Here is a 15278-nt window from a genome sequence, read left to right on the forward strand (position 1 = left end):
AGCTGCTCCAGTTCCCATGGAGTCAACTCTCTGGTGGGGAAAGCTGAAGCCTGACTGTAGAAGATGACAAAAGGAGAGAAGCAGACTTGGATTCCAGTTCCTCTTTTGCTGACTACATTAGAGTTTTCTGTCCTATCCTTGGAGGTACTGGAAGGGAGTGAGTCTAGCTTTGTTTCAGTGTTAGTCACCAACCCTCCTGCACTTACCCAGTGGCTGTTTAGCTGTTTCTTGCAAAACAGAGCTGGTTTTCCTGGAGACATTTAATTTCTGAAACTACTAGTAATGTGTAGTAAACACTCATGATGAAAGTTTCACCTGCAGGATGGAAAAGGGATTTTTCACAAAAAATCTACTTTGGACAAGAAATTGTGTTTGTTTGTTGTTGCTGTCAATTTTTTCCTTTTTTGTTTGTTTTGGTTTTGATTTAATTAAATCACTTCCAATCCCTGAGCTAGGGGATAAAAGGGCACCATGTGCATTTTTCTCTTTTTGCAAAAAGGCTGATAAAAACACCTAATTCCAGATCACACAGGACCATGAATCTGGATGAGAACAAAATGCATTTCTGCAGCCAGACCATATAGGAGTGTTCAGTGCAAAGGGACCTCCTGGACTGCTGACTCTGTCATCATCTTTCACACCTAAAAATGCATTTTCATGGTTTTGCTAATAGCATGATGTAAAGGCATGTTTCTGAATGTTTTAACACTTGCTTTAGGTGATCATCTGTAAATGAGGAACTAGTGGTCCTTTGAAAGGTTGTTTCCTGTAAAAATGGCTGTTCCAGAACCACGCTGACCAAGGCAATTCCTGGGCAAGGTGCAGCCTTCTGACTTGACTGCCAAGAGGATCTGCTGCCCTGAAGCTAGAAAGGCTCACAATTCACCCTAAATTTATGCCTTGCCAATTTTCTCAACTTGTCTTGCTGCCAGCTTTTTTTTTATAAGTAGCTTTTCTTGTTGGGAAGAAGCTCTTCTTCCACTTGCATTTATTAACTGTCACATACGACATCAACTTTCATTTTGTTGCATTTTTTAAAGTTTTCTCCCACATGATAGATTATGAGCCTCTCAGTTCAGAAAAAGAAATTAATGAGCAACTTCTAACTACGTTTCATAGTATAAGAATGAAGAGACAGCAGAGGAAATTAAGAGATAACAGGCTTAAGAAAAAAAAAGGTGATTCTTAACACAGTGTTGAGTTCAGCCATGACAATTCCTGCCACAGGATATTATGGCTGCCAAAGTTGAGATGAGTTCAAAGTGATTAGATAAATTGCTTGAAAGGATATGAAATGCAAAGATATCATCTGTGTCTGAGGGAGTCCCTGATGCAAAAACTGCTGGAGGCCACACCACCAGCCCAGCAAAACTCACTGTAGATGCAATCTTCCAGCTTTGCAGGGCATTCACTGTCGGACAGGGTTGGGAGAAAAACAATGGCTTTGATCTGCTGCTGTCCTAAATTTTTTTTTCTAAGTGCCTTTCCTTTTATGGTGTTCAGACTTAGTCCCAATCCACAAGCACATCCAGTTATTTCACTGTCTCATTTTTATCTTAACCTCAAATCATAAAGTTAATTTCACCAGGCATTTTCCACTCCTTGTGTCAGGGTCACAATTGGTCTATTAAAATAGAAGTGACCCTAATACTGATCACTGAAAAATGCAGTTTTGGGCTTACTCTTCCAGTATAAAATTTCCTTAGGTAATGCTATGTCCTTTATAAAAATTCCTGTTTACCAAACAGTTCCTTTGCTTTAGGGAGCAAACCTTCTGCAATTTATTCACCCGACTTCTTGTCAAAACAGAACTAAAATATGCATTGACTTCATGAGTAACAACTAAACTGACATTAATGAGCAATCTCACATCTTTATGTTAGGTATCTATATATTTATACATTAAAAAATCCTGGTTTTTAATATCTTTTGGAAAATTTACTGCAGGTTTACTCTTCTTAAACTGTTCATGTTTAAATGTTCTGACTCTTTCTGGCCTCTCTTGAAACTTCTTCAGATAAGCAGTCTCATTATTTTGTGTGTTTCTGGTAATCTCTTCACTAATTTCAGATGTGTCTCCTACTGTGAGTATTCCAGCAGTGGGGACTGAAGGAAAGACTTTTAATAAAAATTTCTGCCAGATATAACTTCTTTACCCAAAGACATCTTGTGAACTCCTCCAAATTCAAGACTTTACTCCCGCAACTCTAATTAGGTTCCCACAGGTGACATCCACACTGCAACAAAATCCCACCAAATATTCCTATGTACTCAAGCTAATGAGCATGCAAGATTTCCTGCTTACGAGAGGGAACTTTCCTAGACAACAAAATGTTGTGACAACTTACTAAATGCCAAATGCTGGGAATCATCGCTGGGACATCCCTAAACTGTCCCTGGGACCTGTCTGGGAACATCCTTGGTTGGCATCAGCCAACAGCACACCATGGATGGCTGTAGCAGCCTAATGGGATAGATGATGAGTCTGGTGCATGGGAACATGCCAGGCACTGCTGGTTATGTATGAGTATAGAGCCAGCCTTGCTGTGTCACAGTTTGAAAGAGGGACCCTTAACTATAAGGCTACTTTTGGTTATTCTTACCCTAAATTTATACTGAATCAACTCATCATCATCCAGTATAAGGTCACTTTCTACAAGCTGGTATTTTCAGAGCTTTCATTACAGAAATCTTTGTACAGCAATCATCATCTAACAGTGATCCAAGGATCCTGGAAATGCCCCATTGGTTTAAGGTGTTTTAATGCTAATCTGGTCATTTTTTTCCCACTAGGATAGCATTTTTGTATCCTAGACACATTTTAGCCTTTGTGCATTTGAAGCCTTTTTCTTCTGTCTCCTCCTGTCTCATTTCACAGTGACTGTGAAAAAATAAACTCGGCAGCTGTCCCAGAAGACTGCTATTTGGGGTATGCTGCAAGTCATTAGTGGCATGGATAGTCCTGTAAGTAGGATATCTTAAACATCTTTATGCCAATTTAACATTCTCTTTTGTAAAAATCTTTTGATGAGACTAGGAAATCACCAGGGAAATCTTAATTGACAAAGGCATGTGGAGTAAAAATCCGATAAATGGCCTGTAAGAGATTTTCCCCATTTAATACTAGGCACATCAAACATTAAAAAAAAAAGGACCATTCATAGTAAAAACTACCCAGAATGCTTTCAACAATCTGACCTGCTTTTATAAGCCATGTCTGATGACTGAAGTGAGATGGTGGTATTTTTTTTATTATTATTTTCCAGCATAAGAAAATGGATGATTGTCTTTTCTATGGTGGTGTGTTTTTTTTGGTTTTTTTTTTTTTTTTTTTTTTTTTTTTTTTTTTTTTTTTTTTTTTTTTTGTTTTGTTTTTTGTTTTTTGTTTTTGCTTTTGCTTTTTTTTAATGGAAAAGAGTGAAATGGAGAAATGGATAGACAGGAGGGAACAGGAAAAACTACAATTTCTAATGGGTTACTGTTATCACTCCTACATATGAGTGTTTACACTTTAGGAAAAGTAATGGACCAGTCCCAGTCCTTGTACTGTTTTTATCTTCTGTTTTTTCATACATGGATCACTCTGCCTTTAAAACTGGTGTCTGAAAGCAGGAAATCTCTTGAAGTCTGTGCCAGGACATTTACTGCTTCAAAAAGGACTTGTGCTCATTGAGGTCCTTTATATAAAAAGTGACAGTCCTCCAGCTCTGCACTGTTACGTACTTAATTGTGCTTGCTTGCGCAAAAGTTCATTTTCATCCAAACTGTGAATGCAGGCATTTTAAGCAGAGAACAATAGGTCTTTTCTGCAGCTCTATATACTGTAACCCATAGCTAGAAATTATTCTTCCTAAAACAATGATTATTATTTTATTAGAGATCAGGTTAGAAGTAGTTTTAAGGTGAATGTGATGCAGATTATGAAGTAGTAGAAGACAAAAGTTTTTGAGCTTGTAAAACACCTTTTTGCTTATGGCAGCTTATTTTTCCTGAAGTGACATTTAGGTTAGATGACAGCTAGATGGCTGCCATCCAAGAAGAATGGCAGTACATTATCTATAATTTCTATCAACAACTCTTCTAAAGAATACCATGATTAAAGCAGGTTTCAAGTCTGAATCAACTTGAGGGAACAACAGAAAGATTAACTCCACGTTTAGTGAATGCTACATAATTTATTCAATAAAGTCTCCAAATAAGCATGGAAATTACAGGCCTGACTACAATTTAATGTATCTGAAATAAGACACATCACATGGCTGATTGAACATGAACACGCAGACAAATGGAACTGGAAAGTTCTTTTTTAACATAGAAAGTTTAAATTTGTGGCTCTTACTATCATTTATAACAATCACTAACATGTAAAACAACACAAAGGGCAATCCATACTGCAGACAACATAGAAGCTTCTAAGCTAAGTCATGGCAAGAAACTAATTTAAGAGGTAAATTTCATGCATCTAGGTATTATAGCTCGATTTCAGAACTCAAATGTTATTAGAAGCTCCTCAAGTTTAGAGTAGAAACATAAAAGATTCTTATTTGGCAAAGACAGAATGATTCAGCAAGTTCCAGGCACTTGCAAAATAAGCATTTTATGTCTGCAGCTGCATGTGTCTCTGAAGGATGAGCTTCCAAACAGAAATGAAGGAAATACTCCAAGCAGCAGCAATGCTATGCTAAATAAAATCAGTAGCTTAAGATGCTTAGAGGAAAAGGTTTTCTTTTCCCCAGTTATCACAATTAGAGTCAAAACTCATTTAGTTGGAATAAGGATCTCCAGCTGGAAGTCACAATATGTGTATGTTTTTCTACACCTTACTCCATTTTTCATTAAGACAAATTAGAATCAGATTTTAAAGCCTTAGTGTTAAAAACAAAGCAGAATATATGTTTACATCAACACACCGGCCTGCCATATCTCACACTTTATTTTTCCTATACATTTCTTCATTTATCATCCTCAGCATCCTAACTTGCATGCTTAAATCTTCACTTTAGAGTACCATAAACAATAAATTATTTGTACAACACTGTAATATGCCTCAAGGTTTTATATAAATTAAATGTTGTACCTGAATGGCATTATTAAATCAGTAGTTAATGACCACTGAAGAAGTGTTAGAAGGTTACAAAACAGGTTTCCAACAAAAAGACATATATACAAAATCTGGAAGATTTAAATATTATCAGTCATAAAGATCTCAGAGGAATTAAGAAACAGCCAAGCATCTATAAATAAAAATGACAGTATCTGAAGAAGGTTTCGGAAATATACCTGGGGTATCCTATTCATCACCATTTTTTTCCTAAGAGGGAGAAAAACAGCATGGAAGATGTTTTAGACAGAAAGACAATAATGGATGAAAAGTCACATTAAAATAAAGTAGTAACAGCATACTATTTCCAGTGACCAGGCAGGTAAAGGACTCCATATGATTTGGTGACACTTCTTTGCAATGAGAAGTGTCATAGTCCATCACACAGTCTATTATCAAAACCAACTCTTTTTCAGGCACTTTGATGATAGGACTTACGTATATGATTAATTCTTCAGAATCTGACATAAAACACGAGTTAAGCCCTTCAAGGTGCAGCCTTTGATGAGGGCATCTACTCTAGATGGTCTGTTCCTACTAGAAATTGCAAATGGTATGTAATGGCGATAGGATTCTGCAGGAGGACACAGTGCCTTAACTCATGTGCATTTTGTACTGATCCAGAAAAAAACCCTTGACATTGCTAGGTTTGAAGATGCAACTGAAAGGACAAAAAATCCTGGCAGTTATTTAAAAAAAAAAATAATTCTTTGTGCATTTCATTGCATTCTCAATACCAATCCTGACATCTTTAAAAAGAATTCGGTCCCTTAGAGTTGATTCTGCAAAAATACCTCTGTGCACTCGACCTTTCGAATAGGATGTTCTACTCATGGGAATATAGTTGCAGGACACAGAAGCCACTCAGTTTTCTCCCTCATTAAGGGATGCTCAGAGGCAAGTCAGTTTTCTAAAAATAACGTTTTTTTTCTCAAACATCTTTCTGCAGTCTTCAGGAGTGCTCTGTCATTCTGCACTACTCTTTTAAGAAGAGTAAGTATGTATTTACTTTTTTTAAATCTACTGATCTCTGTATCTGTAGCTGCACCAAAACTGTACAAAACAAGTGAACAACAACATCCACAATGAAATTAAGTCAGACAGAAGGCATCTATTACTGCATTGGGCAGTTCTACCATCTATCAACACAAACATAAGAATATTTTCCAAGGTATCCAGGTTGCCAACTATTGTCATCAGAGCATGTAACAGCAGAGGGAAGTTATAGAGAAAACTAAGTTTCTTTCTTTCTTTTTTTTTTTGTTGTTGTTTTTTTGTTTTTTGTTTTTTGTTTTTTGTTTTGTTTTGTTTTCGTTTTTGTTTTTGTTTTACAAAAGCTGTAGTGAAAGGAAAAGCAAATAGATTTTTTTTTTCAGAAAAACTAAATCAAACAAAATCTCACCTAAATCCTCTAGCAACAATTCCTTGTATTTTTCTATTCTGCTATTGCATGAAGTCTTATATGTTAGATACCCCAAAATCTGAATTGATGCCAGTAGCAAGAATGGGATCTAGGCTTAGCTAAGCAGTAGGTCTGTCTGTAAAAATTTCACAAAGTAGCCTAAAATAGAGAATACATGAAAACTGGGTAGGTCTAAGTTTTAAATGCCAAAGGCTATATCCAGTGTCTACACTCATTATGACACATTCTTGATTCAACCACACCATAAAAATCTACTGAATCTCTTAAAATTTTCTAACTTAAATTAGAACTAAAGTTCTAACCCAGCACTCATTTTAAGTCATGGCTTCAAAATCCCATCCTATAGTTCCATGGAGGCTTGGTTTACATTCTCTTACCAACTCTTTTATTGCCTATTCCTTCAAGGAAGACACTGGGTGTTTTTTTTCTACAGATATTTTAAAAAGAGAGAAAAAATATAGTATAGATCAGCTTATATTTTCACATTGAGCAATTTTGCTTCATACTTCAATAATTTGTATTGCTCCTAACTTAGGTTTGTGTAAGTGATGAAAGGATACCCTTTAAAAAACTAAAAAACCCCTTTAATTATACTATTTGTATGTGTGCATACATATACACACATATATATACAGTATGACACCACAGAAAAACCACTTGGCAAACCCATATTTACACTGTACATATGTACATTACAACATGCATAAGAAAGGCTGTCCTTGTAATATTATCTTAGCTAGCATCTTACAAAAAACCAAACCAAAACCAAAACCCAAAAACCCCAAACAAACAAAAAAAACCCCCACTAAACCAATCTCATGATCCTGTCTATTGGGAAGCCCACATTTTATGACAATATATAATGTCATAATTCATAAAGCAATGACTTTTTTCCCTGTGAGAAAAATCTCCATGAAATTGTTCAGCCAGCAAAGATGGCTGTGCTTATTTCTCTTGAGGGTAAATGCCAAGTTTCCTCTATGCTAAAAACTACATGATTATTTTATATTAAAGCAATTTTTTTCTAAAGGTATATCCTGAATTTGCTGAGTATGGATGGCTGTAGTTCAGGGAAGGAAAAAAGCCTTTCAGATAAGGAAAGGAGGGAGGGAGCTCTTTCCTCCCCCCTCTGGCATCACACTGAGAGCAGAGAAATAGTTTTTGCATCTTGACCATGCTAACAATTCTGTTTTGCTAGCATGACTGCCAAGTGTGGTGATGCCTGGGGACATCACTGCATGACTGCACACAGGCAGGTGGGAGGTTCAGGCTTGCTCCTGACACCCCAGATTCCCTGGACTCCAGTGAGGCAAGGTATGACCGAAGCATATTAATTTCTTTGGTCTCCTCAGAGCAGTCTTTGTCTCTGCTGTTTGAGAAAGATTCTTTAATAGATGAGAGTCATGGGGTATAGTTATCAGCTGAATCACTTTGAAGGACTTGGGCAGCATCTTACATCAGCAAGCAGGGTATGCAATGTTACTTTTTTTCCTCAATGTGCCAAAAAATCTCCAATGACAAAAGATCAAAAAGCAAATTACAGTCATAAAAGGACAAAGATCTCCTACAGAAAGTAGCTAATAAGGTGGACTAAGCAGAACTGATGAACATGTGCCAGTATGATTTTGGATCTATAATGATTTAAAAAAAAACTTTATATATTTTTAAGTCTCCTAGAATAAACAAGTACCTTAGGCATGTATACCCATCAGGATAAAGAAAACATGTCAAGCAGAATCCTGCTCTCACTAAGAATAATGTCTTTATAAAAACAGTTTATCACGCTTTTCTAATATATTCAGAAGGTGCAGATTTAAAACATGGTAATGCCACAGATAAAACCAATCAAAAGAAATTGCCTATAAATTGTCTGTCAAGCTACTCCATGAGAGTTATTTCCTACAGGTTATACTACTCATTTGTCTGTGCAAGTAAAAAGAAAAAAAATCCCAACAAAACAATATAAAATGTGGACAGAATTCTGCCACAGCACCATAGCAGTACATTTTATTGCACAATGTTCAAAGTAGGTAGCATAGTATCCAGCCCTGTCAATGCCCAGCATTTTGTTTTCGAGGCATGAAGTCTTACAGTAGTTTTGGTTTAGAAAATCAAGTAATAGCTGCAAAGAGCATTGTTTTCTTTGTCCGTGTAATGTTAGATTTAACTAAACCTGAGCCTCTTGGGTCCACCATTTGGATTTTTAAATAGCAAAGACTGCAGTTTGAGAAACTAAGCATATACATGCATATACATAAACCCATCAAGCTTGCTGCAGGAGTGAGAAGCAATGACACATGCAATAGCTTTTGTTTGACCTTTCTGTGTAGGCCAAAGGTAGTGTGGGAGAGCCTATTTATCTCACAGGAGTTCTGTAGAACTTAATCCCATCAGTGAGATGGGTCATAGAAGTTACCCCAGATTTTGAAGTTATAGGATTCGCTGTTGATTGAGTCCCATGGGGACTCATATTGTTCTATGGAAATGCAAAATTCCATATTTATTCAAACAAGAGGTGGTAAGGCACTTGCTTATGAACCTTCCTGTTGTTACTGGTCCTAATATGAATTATTGCTGTGGTTATCATCGCTCTTGACTATAGCCTTATCACTAGTTTTACTACTGCACTGTGTAGGGATATGTATACATACATATACACTGGAACACTCACAATCTTCATTTTCATATATTAGTATCTCTGCCTATCTATTCACACAAAGTAGCTGAAGCTGAATTAAGAATTCCACCTACAGGTAACTTGGATAAGCTGCCAAGACACTTAGTTCCAAATTTATGAAAATATTCATCTAACAATTGTGTGAAATTATTAAAAACAACAGTAAGAAACACAAAGGCAAATACCAAAGTATAAATCGTGTTGTTTGTATTGTATTTTTAGTTGTCGTGACAGTATAAAAAAATCTTCTTACTCAAAACCAGGAAAAAAAAAATCAGTGGACATTCTGCTATTATGAGTATGAGGTAACCCAAAAAGTGTTTGCCTTTCATAGTGAAACTCGTAAGGAAAGCAGCTACTGAAAAATACCATGTTATTTGTAAAGCATACTATAGCTTGACCTCTCTAATTACATTTTTCTCTAAACTCACAGAATATGGTGCTGAAGGGTAGGCAGTAACGACAGAACTTGAAAATTAGGTTAAAAGTTGTTATATAATAGCTTCCAGTACATTTTTAACAAGATGCTCTTGATGCTTCAGTAAAGCATTAACATGCCAGAAGTTCTCTGGTCTGTCTCCTTCTAAGAAGCTTGAAACCTGGCCTAGGGGAAGGTGTTGCTGCCTACAGCAGGGGGGTTGGAATTTTAAGGTGATCTTTAAGGTCTTTCCAACCCACAGTCTTCTACGACTCTATGATTACTAACAGTAAAGGCCCTGAAGGAGATTTTATTCCCCAATTTTGAGATCTATTTACCATAAACTGAAGCATGACATTATCATTCCAAAACAGCACAAACAATGAGCTTTTAGAAAAAAAAATCTATTTGTTATTTTCTATTCTTAGAAAATAGGTATAAATCCTCTCCAGCATCTCCTTTGAAGAGACCTTCACATTAAAGGATTGAGGGGGGACAGAAGAACGGCATAAAACTACCTAAGTCCTATTTCCTCTTTCCCACCTGCTTGCCTTATATGCATGGAAAGATGTAAAGGAAGCAACCTGGTCCTGCACGGCTCATAGGATCTGTTGGAACCCCTTTATTTGTGGTTTCCACACCTCCAGATAGAAACTAGCTGAAGAAAATTCCAAGGAGATGGTCTAGGCACTAATTTAGCAGCCCTTTCCTACTGTATAAGATACATTTTTAAAATCACGTTTGGGATATTTAAAGCAAATAAAAAAATCATTTTAATTTAAACTTGTATTTTAAATCTCATTCTGCAGTTGGAAGACTAGCAGGATTAAATGCTTTATTTAACACAGATGAGTCAGCCTTGAAAAGTTAGCATTTGTTAAAAATTATGACAAATTACATGTAAACTTTTTCTTTATGCCCAGCATGTAGTAATGGTCCTTTCTTGGTGAGTGGGAGTTACAAATGTAAAGTGAGGAAGAACTTTGGGCAAATGCTACGAAGTCATTCACTGGACAACTTCATGAAATTACGTGCTTTGCTTCTGTGTATAAAGAATTTTCTCATCACTGAGGTAAGTAAAGCACTGAGCTGTTTACAGAGGTAGCTAAATTTTCAATAGCAAAGAGATGTAAGAGATGTACAAAAGAGACTGACAGAAGAACTAGTTCAGCGGATGCCACTTGGATAAAGGGTTTAGCTTAGATAACCTTTCCTATCTTTATCAGCACTGCTGCTGTAATACAGAGACTTATGACATGACCTGTAATAAACATTTTTAATGATTGCCAAATCAATTATATCAAGTATTATATATGGTAATTAAATTTCCTATAAGCCTACCAAGCTAAGAAAGTATGCGTTGGAACTAACTGCATGTAGTGGAGCAAGAGAAAAAGAAAGAAAGAAAACACATCATGTAATATGCCTTAACAATAAGATTAGGGACTGGCCTCATGACACATGAAAGCTGCAGGGCAGTTAGAGCTAAATTCTCAGATTTTTTGTATTTTATATTACTTTGTTCTATTTTTTTGCCACTTGTTTACAAAAAAAGATTCTTTTATTCAATTCTCTGTTACGTCTTACACAGGCGCAGTGTTCTCTACTACCTACTGATGCAAGGGAAAATGTTTCAAATTAAGTCCACAGCTAAGTCACTTGCTTAATTTCATTCTAAGAGCTTAATATAGATTTCTAAGATAATTTAGACCTGATAGATCTCTCACAGCAAATTTTCGCAATCCCCTGACAGCTTAAATGAAAAGATTTAATAAATAATAAGCTTTGATGCTGTGAAAACAGATCCGAGTAGCCTCCAGGAATATCATGCAGAACAGTTGCTGCTGATTATATTTTGCTGGTGACCACTGTATTCCTATAACTAACTGCACCAAAGGATAGCTGAAACTATCTATCTGAATTTAAAAATACAATTATTTGTGCAAGGTTTCATGTAAAGATGTTGTCTACATCAGTCAGCCAAAGAGGAGGCTGACACCACAGAAACACACTGTTAACAGGTGCAATACATGTTTACATGTGAGCCTCTTTGTACTCTGTTTGCCATTACAGTAAACTCTCTGCAGTATTACATTTCTTTGAGTGACCCCTGAAATACTCGCCATTTCTCAGGTTCTTTCTCTGCTTTGGACACATCAACAATCTGTTCAATTAAAAATGTACTGGTTTAAACTCAAAATTTTTAGGTAGTGTTACTGAATATATACTTAACTTCCTATCTTTATGAACCTATCACACTGCCATTGTCAATATGATCAGGAAGGTTACAGTCCAGAGATACAACTATGCTGTTGGAAAAGAAGTTTCATCACTTCATTTAATGATGAAAGTCACAGTAAATCTATCCTTGAGTGACAAGATGATCTGGAAGGAGATTTATACTCTTCATTGAAACTTCATTCAAGAAAAGAAGAAACTTCATAAACTCTTCAAGGAAATTTCACATCTGTGGGGACAAACAGGTTTGCTCTATGTACAATTTTAGAAAAATACATTTATAATAAATAAGAAACCAGATTTCAATAATACTAAGCAGACATTAAAGGTCTTTTACCTTTTTTGAGAAGATTTTTTATGTATGATTGAAGTTTATACAACACTCCAGAAAAGCCATGTGTTAGATTGAAAAATAAAATCAGAAGCATTTTCTGTCATATAAGTATACATGAAAAAACGAGAAAGTTAATGTCTTAGAAAGTGTATGTCCAGCTTTGTACTGTTACTCATTTAACAAAGCAGAAAATAAGATACCGTACTGTAAACAAAAAGCTACAGTAAAAGGACATTTTGAAATTTACACAAGTTTGAGTTCATAAACATTTTGGTTGCTCCATAACAGTTTTCATAAAAAAAGGAATAAAAAACCCTTGGACAGCTTTCATCACTCTTGACTACTTTTCACTTAAATGCACACAGACATACTTTATATAGCAATATATTGATGTACTGTTAACATGGATATTAAACTATTATTACTGCTTTTTTAACTGAGATGTGTATTATCCAATCAATATTATCTGAATTGAAATACTCATACATTATGTATTCCCATCATGTTGTTAAGTATAAAAACATGAAAATATAACTTTACATTATTTCAGTTATATACATCAGTTCAGGCTTGACAAAGATTTTTTTAATGCTGTGATTTTCAGAGGAATAAGCCCAGAGGTACAATAAATAGCTTTCCACTGTATACAGTAATGCATTTCTACTTTTTTAAAAAAAATTATACTACCATATGAGTATTATTTTAGTTTGGTCATTCTAGCATTGAACATTAAAAATCCAAATGCATTCCCCAACATTCCTGATGAGGAGCAATGCACAGAACACCCATGAATTACAGATGCGTCAAGAAATGATTTAGTTTAATTGGGGGAAGTATTGGTAAGACAGACATTGAAAACATTGTATACACCCCTTTTGCTGACCACACTTGAGAGTATACACTGTGTTCACATGCTTGCAGAAACAGGCTCAGAATTTGTACCATAAGAAGGGACTTTCTGATGAATGCTCTGCCTTCTCCAATGCTCAGCAAACATTATACTTGAGTCTAAGAAATGGATTCCAACTAAAACTGCAAGTCATATTTAAAATTTTATTTAATTCCAAAATAAAAGCAATTTACCGATACTGCATGAGGCAATGTATCCACAATGCAGAAAAATGTAAGCTTTTCAACCAAATGTACAGAATTGTATCTACAGGGAAAGCTAGAGAAACATGATGTTACTTTGATTTGCATTAGCATTTAAATTAAGATTATTGCACCCCTCCTAGGATTCCTTTTTGCTTTTTAAGTAGTTATGGTTTTTAAATACACACAATTAAAAAGTATGGTAACTTCAGCTAGCAAAGAATATTCATAATGATTAAGATTCAGGAAAGTTTCCATCAGTACAGACTCGCATCTAGTTCGAGTTATCAATCTTAATTCAAAAAGACATTGCCAAGGTTTTGGGTTTATCTTTTCACAAAAGCTTCACTAGCTACTGCTTAGAAATACCTTTTAACAGTTTGACAACTGCTTCTTTAAAGAAACAATTTGACAACTCCATTTTTTCATTCTTTCGAAAAAATACTTAACACTGTTTTACTGCTTGCTATTTATGAGCTTTTATCATTACTCTTCTCTCTCTGTACACATATTTATGAACTCTATTGTACAAAAGTAGAGATAGGTATCAACCAAATCTTTGGATCATTAAGTCTCTGCATGCCAGAGTTAAGAGGAGCTCTAAAACAGCATCCATCTGACTCCTCATGTGCCATTATTATCAAGTACTGCTCCAACCCAGAACAACCTAGTTCTTCAGAGTTCAACAAGCATGTCTGAGCATCACAGCTTGGGCTCACCTGCAGGAAAACTATTGAACATATTCGAGTGAGCTAGAATGTTTTGGCGACACTGCCAAAAACTGAAATGTTGACCCAACCTTGACAGTGTCCTTTTAGATTTCAGACTCTTTATAACACAACTGTAGCTAGTAAAATTAATGGAACACTTGCAAATAAAACCATAGAAAAAAGTTTATTTCAAATGTCAAGCATTGCCAAGTAAATTTTATATTAACACCAAATGTTAAAGAATAGGATATACAGCAAAGTTTTAATAACAATATTAAATTACAAGATTTGAACCTTTTAATCATTATTTTTTCTCTTCTCAACATTACATATTTGGCTTTGAAAAATACAGAACTGATGCCTTAAGCCTTATTTTCATATTCCACTTCCCCGCAGTCTAGATTTTTTCTTTTTTTTTTTTCTTTTGTCATATCCAACCATTATGGAAGCAAATTTATTTAAAAGCCAGTTTTTGTTTGTGAAAATACCTAAAAATATTTTTTTTATTTTATACTTTTTTTTTTTCTTATAAAACATGTCACATCTTGATGCAATTGATGTCAAGTGTGCTTAAGTCAATATGAACCAAGGGACTAACAACAGTGGCTGCAGAAACTGGTGTTGCCTGTACAACGACTTCAGTTAGATTACAGTACTTCCATGTTAGCTGTGCATGTCAGTCAAGCTTCATCTTGAACTTGTGTAGAAAATGGTGTTGTGTTTTGAACCAAGCATTCATTACAATCCAAGATGAACTCCACAAATACAAGAATTCTTGGCTGAAAGAAAAGTCTTCAAGATACTGGATGCCTCTCATCACTTTGACAATAAACGCACAAGGAAACCATTGTGTAAGGCACTCAAAAGGTTCTTAGCAATCACGAGAGATCAGTCACACTGACATTCATTCCCATGCCAGGACTCACGTAAGGTACTGCATGCACTGCTTTTGGAAATTCTGGAGTCATAACACGTCCATTTTCTCCAGTACTTCCTGTAATTGACAGCCTTGCCTTGCTCCTCATGGCATCATTCAAGGTCATCTTAAGAAAGAGAAAGAAAAATAAAATGATACATTACAGAAATTCAATTCTGTTTGAGACAGAGGGCCTGATTCTCTTCTTGCTTACGTTCAGCTAGCACCAGTCTAACTTCATTGGCTTCAATGAAGTTACTCTTTACTTACTCTAGAGTAAGTGAGAGGAGAATCAGATCTTTTTGCAGTTTCTTTAAACAGCCTTTAGCAAATGAAAACAGACACGTAAGCAAAAGCTGCACTACAATC

The 15278-nt window shown here is 35.5% G+C and overlaps 1 protein-coding gene across 5 annotated transcripts in view; it reads right to left on the reverse strand.

The window, feature by feature from the left end:
* Positions 1–12185: 12185 nt before the first annotated feature.
* Positions 12186–15278, reverse strand: part of GRIA2 (glutamate ionotropic receptor AMPA type subunit 2) — an 86977-nt gene continuing 83884 nt past the window's right edge. For 3 of the 5 annotated variants that reach the window (XM_066317663.1, XM_066317662.1, XM_066317660.1), the window contains one exon: positions 12186–15036. In XM_066317663.1, the coding sequence (XP_066173760.1) occupies positions 14872–15036 (165 nt within the window). In that variant the 3' untranslated portion in view covers positions 12186–14871. The remainder of the gene's footprint in view (positions 15037–15278) is intronic. The other 2 variants (XM_066317658.1, XM_066317657.1) reach the window with 1 other exon arrangement.

Source organism: Sylvia atricapilla, chromosome 4, assembly GCF_009819655.1.
Source record: "Sylvia atricapilla isolate bSylAtr1 chromosome 4, bSylAtr1.pri, whole genome shotgun sequence".
Lineage (NCBI taxonomy): Eukaryota > Metazoa > Chordata > Aves > Passeriformes > Sylviidae > Sylvia > Sylvia atricapilla.